The sequence below is a fragment of the Myotis davidii genome, unplaced genomic scaffold, assembly GCF_000327345.1.
Source record: "Myotis davidii unplaced genomic scaffold, ASM32734v1 scaffold534, whole genome shotgun sequence".
In the NCBI taxonomy this organism is placed as follows: domain Eukaryota; kingdom Metazoa; phylum Chordata; class Mammalia; order Chiroptera; family Vespertilionidae; genus Myotis; species Myotis davidii.
The window spans coordinates 7,077,146-7,082,451 of NW_006286678.1; the positions used below are offsets into that span (position 1 = coordinate 7,077,146).

Below are 5,306 nucleotides of genomic sequence, written 5' to 3' on the forward strand. Positions count from 1 at the left end.
CATGTAATAAAAGTGTTTATTTAAAAGAAAAAAGATTAGTAAGCATGCTCGCTTCAGCAGCACACACACTAAAATTGGATGATACAGAGAAGATTAGCGTGGCCCCTGCACAAGATGACATGCAAATTCATAAAGTGTTCCATATTTTTTCATGTAATAAAAGTGTTTATTTAAAAGAAAAAAGATTAGTAAGCAAAATATATAAGCTGTTATGTTGGCATTTTTTATAATGTTTGAATTGTGTAAAATTGATTCCCAGTGTTAGTCATTTGTTAGGAATTTGTGTCCATGCCACTACTATTTGCTTTGGAGATTTAGAGTATGTACAAGCCATTATCCTGATTTTAGTGAGTTTGTAGAGATCTGGGGTAGCAGGGTTTTTTGTTGTTTTGATAACTGCTTATCATTGTTTCCTTTAGGATCTTAAGTACCAGGCCCAGGATAACTTTATGATGATGGATGATGCTGTTCTCTGCATGTGTTTCAGCAGAGATACAGAAATGTTAGCAACTGGGGCTCAAGATGGAAAAATCAAGGTATGGATAAGTGGCACAAACTCTGGTATGCAGACATTCGGAGAGTTCTGTAATGAGGGAGTGTCCTACATATGATATGAGCTTGATAACAGCTACTATTTGTTGACCATAAATTTTGTGCTGATAATCAGTTTACTTTTTCTTGTTTAATCCTAATAACAGCTCTGCCTAGTGAGTTCCAATAATTTGTTTAGGTCACAGTTAGTGAGCAATAGGTCTGAGACTTCAATTCAAATCTGCTCATGCCCTTTCTGCTGTACCACCATTGCTCACTTTATATGATGTGTTGTACTTTGTGAGTGTTTTTTTCTTTGTTTCTAGTGAATGGGATTTTTTAAAGGAATGGGGTAGTCTGCAGTTGATTAGCTGTGGCTTGTATTTAATTGCTGGTAAAATGCCATGAGCTAGGTAAAATACAGAAGTAGTCTCTGCTAAGTGAACTTAGTCTAAATCTTTGTTTTAATAATTTACAAGGAAAGAGGTTTAACTTTCAAAGGATTCAGTTATCATTGTTCTGTGTAAATCAAACATATATTCAGCTATTAGCATGCATTTTTAATGCTGTTTTAGTACATTAGTGAGCATTGCATCTTGCTTGGCTCTATGGACATTCTATTTACAAGTTTTTACTATTTTTTTTTTAATAAAGGTCTGGAAAATTCAGAGTGGACAGTGTTTAAGGAGATTTGAAAGGGCACACAGTAAAGGTGTCACCTGTCTAAGCTTTTCTAAGGATAGCAGTCAGATCCTCAGTGCCTCTTTTGACCAGACAATTAGGTAAGTAAGAATCCCCACTGTCCTTACTTGGCTTTGATGTGATGAAGCTCTGAAGGAAAGTACTAGTGATTCCTTATACTTTCACCAGGATGGTATTATATAGAGAGTGAGGTATGTGAGATCTTGTTTCCCAGGCAGAGTACAGCTGACACAGTGCTATAATTTTGTCTACTTGAGTCATTACCCACCTGCATCAGAATCATGTTAGAGGGCATATTACAAAAACAGATTCCTGGCATCTAGCCTCATTACCCACCTGCATCAGAATCATGTTAGAGGGCATATTACAAAAACAGATTCCTGGCATCTAGCCAAGACCTAGAAGTCTGTCCCTGAACAGAAACCTGTGGTATCATTTGCATATTTTCTACCAGTTTCTGTGCCAACCTTTGGTTTTATTTTTGTTTGATTGTTTGACATAATGAAAATTATACTGCATACATAAATGCATAATCCCGTTTCTTCACTTAATATTATAACAGGAGCTTCTGTAATTCATCTAAAATGTATTCAAGACTTAGTCTCAACCATAATATATAGAATATTAATTGTTCTTTTCATTTCCTTTTATGTGTGATAGAATTCATGGTTTAAAATCTGGGAAGACCCTGAAGGAATTTCGTGGCCATTCTTCCTTTGTTAATGAAGCAACATTTACACAAGATGGACATTATATTATTAGTGCATCCTCTGATGGCACTGTAAAGGTTAAGTATTTGCTACTGGATTATTTTGGGGTATCCATTCCATTTTTGCCTTTAAGGAGTTTTCAGTGGTGGTAATGGTGATAATTGTGATGGAGTAAACCTCTTTACTAGCTATTTTAGTTATAATTGAGGAGAGTCTGAGACAGTAATAATATTCTGTGGGTAATTCCTATTGGCCTAGGAACCTCAAATCTCAAATCTACAAAATCAGACTTTAGCATGTGTAGGAAAAGAGGAAACCTGTGGAGTCTGAGGTTTAAGTCATCCCCCATTTACAGTGTTTAAATTTGATCTTGTCATAGGTATGGTCCACCCACCAAAAATTCACAAAGGGCTCAGTGGCCAAATAAATAGCTATCTTTTTTGTTGCTCAGCCTCATCCTGCCCTGACACCCACATTTAGGGTCTTCCTACTAGCATTTATAGAGGAACAGAAGAGGTTTAGAGTTAAAACCAAGCGCTGCCCTGACCGGTTTGGCTCAGTGGATAGAGTGTCGGCCTGTGGACTGAGGGGTCCCAGGTTCCATTCCAGTCAAGGGCATGTACCTTGATTGCGGGCACATCCCCAGTGGGGGGTGTGCAGGAGGTAGCTGATTGATGTTTCTCTCTCATCGATGTTTCTGACTCTCTATTCCTCTCCCTTCCTCTCTCTGGAGAATCAATCAAATGTATTTTAAAAAACAAAACAAAAAAAAACCAAGCCCTCTCTCAGATACTTATTTAATGCCCTCAGCTGAAAGTAATGGATCTTCAGTATCTTAAGAGAGGGTCTCATTTTCTAGAAAAGATGAGAAGTCCAAGTAGTAAATTGCTGAGGATCTTGAGACATTCCATTTACATTCTAGATCTGCTTTTAAATTGCCTTAGGCAAGTCTTTTTTTATTTTTATTTTTTTATTTCATAGAGGAAGGGAGAAGGAGAGAGATAGAAACATCAATGATGAGAGAGAATCATTGATTGGCTGCCTCCTGTACACCCCCCACTGGGGATGGAGCCCGCAACCCAGGCATGTGCCCTTGACTGGAATCGAACCTGGGACCCCTCAGTCCACAGACCAACACTCTCTCCACTGACCCAAACCAGCTAGGGCTGCCTTATGCAAGTCTTGTAGCAAAAGACCTCAACATTTTAACACAAACCCCTAAAAGTCAGACCACACTCTGAGATTTGTTCTGGCTTGGGAATCTAACCAGAAACCTGAGGGTAGGAGATATACTTTTCCTCAGGATGGATGGGGAAATATGCAAGACTCTTAGTATTTTAGTCATGGGATTTGCCCTCTTTGTACTATGTATAGGACCTCACAAGATGCCATTGGAAGGGGGTTTAACAAGGCCGCTTTGGCCGAAACCGGTTTGGCTCAGTGGATAGAGCGTTGGCCTGCGGACTGAAAGGACCCAGGTTCGGTTCTGATCAAGGGCGTGTACCTGGGTTGCGGGCACATCCCCAGTGGGAGATGTGTAAGAGGCAGCTGGTCGATGTTTCTCTCTCATCCATGTTTCTAACTCTCTATCTCTCTCCCTTCCTCTCTGTAAAAAATCAATAAAATATATTAAAAACAAACAAACAAAAAAAACAAGGCCGCTTTGTTTTGAGGTCTTTTCCTTTGTTCCACAGTGGAAAGGGTAAAGCATCTCACTGACTTTTTAGACAAAACACTAAAACCCTTTGAACTCTTGATACCTGAAATGTTCATTTCTCTTCTAGGCAACTGGGCTTTAGAGAAGATTGGGACAGATAATTACAGTGTTTATTGGGAAAATAAATAGTTGGGCGCTAAATAGTGGGCAGCTATTTCCTTCTGTTTATGGGTATTCAGCATCTGCTTTGTGCTAAGCTCTGTTGAAGGCACAGAGAAGACACAACATAGTCCATACCTTTGAGGCTTTTATGCCTCATTAAGTGAGTGGTGTCCAGACAAAGCTTATGCCGTCAGTATTTGGTCCATTCCTTTTCTGAGTGCATCTCAGATGTCAATAACTTTATTTTTGGAGACAGTTTATCTGTTTTAGTAATCTGATTTTCGTTGTTTAAAACCTCAAAACTGTAGCCCTAGCTGGTTTGGCTCAAGTGGATAGAGCGTCAGCGTGCGGACTGAAGCGTCCCAGGTTCTATTCCAGTCAAGGGCACATGCCTGGGTTGCGGACTTATTCCCCAGTAGCGGGTGTGCAGGAGTCAGCTGATCAGTGATTCTCTCTCATCACTGATGTTTCTCTCTCCCTCTCCCTTCCTCTCTGAAATCAATAAAAATATATTTAAACAAACAAAATAAATAAAATCTCAAAGCTGTAGAAATTCTTAGGCTTTAATTTTTTTATTTTTATTTATTTTTTCTCATAGATATGGAATATGAAGACCACAGAATGTTCAAATACCTTTAAATCCCTGGGCAGCACTGCAGGGACAGACATCACTGTCAACAGTGTGATCCTGCTTCCTAAAAACCCAGAGCACTTTGTGGTGTGCAACAGATCAAACACAGTGGTCATCATGAACATGCAAGGGCAGGTGAGTGCTCCGGAAGTGCCTGTGGACCATTCCCAAATCAGCATGTCTTGGTCCTGGCCCTTCCAGTAACCAAATATGGGTTCACCACTCCAAAAAGCATACACACTGTATTTGTTATTCAAATGATTACTTAAACTATATTCTTCAGCTTTTCAAAAGTTATCTCCTTTCCCCAGGGTTTTTGTATATTATGTTCTTCTTTTGCATCCTTGGGGTAAGTGAGGCTCTTGCCTCTGCAGAATCTCATTGAAGAGTTTAAGATTAACAATTCCTGTCAGAGTGAGGGAGATAGAATGTGTCAGTTACCAATTTGGAACATCTAGCTACCACATGATCTCAGATAGAACGCTAATTGGAGAAGGGCAACCATATTTTCATGATGTGTATTTGTAATCAGCACATTTGCATGGTTCCCAAGGAACCTCACTTTTGTAGCACCAGGGACATTAGCAGCTTCAAGGTTGAGGTCTCGAGGTCTGGGAACATGTGGTGGTGCTATTGAAATGTTGGCTTGGGCACTTGGGATTCTGCTGAGCATGGAGAAGACCCAGGGGCTTGTGTATGGAACTCTATTCCTTTAGTCCCTATAACTAATAGAAATTAGTGCTTTAAGATCCTTGGTTGAGATGGTTGGTCTGTGGTATCTGCTGGGCCCTGCATAGTAACTATAGGTGCCCTACTTCCTCATTTTCTACTTGACATTTTAAAGACTTTTTATTAAACAAAAATAATTTTAGATTCATAAAGAAATTGTTCCTGTGTACTCTTTCCCCAATGA

At 39.5% G+C, this 5,306-nt stretch overlaps 1 protein-coding gene across 1 annotated transcript in view; it reads left to right on the forward strand.

The window, feature by feature from the left end:
• The window catches only part of SMU1 (smu-1 suppressor of mec-8 and unc-52 homolog (C. elegans)), a 22,372-nt gene that overhangs the window by 13,688 nt on the left and 3,378 nt on the right, over positions 1-5,306 (forward strand). Inside the window, exons 7-10 of the mRNA XM_006758592.2 lie at positions 420-536; positions 1,186-1,313; positions 1,894-2,020; positions 4,361-4,528. Coding sequence (XP_006758655.1) covers positions 420-536; positions 1,186-1,313; positions 1,894-2,020; positions 4,361-4,528 — 540 coding nt within the window. The remainder of the gene's footprint in view (positions 1-419; positions 537-1,185; positions 1,314-1,893; positions 2,021-4,360; positions 4,529-5,306) is intronic.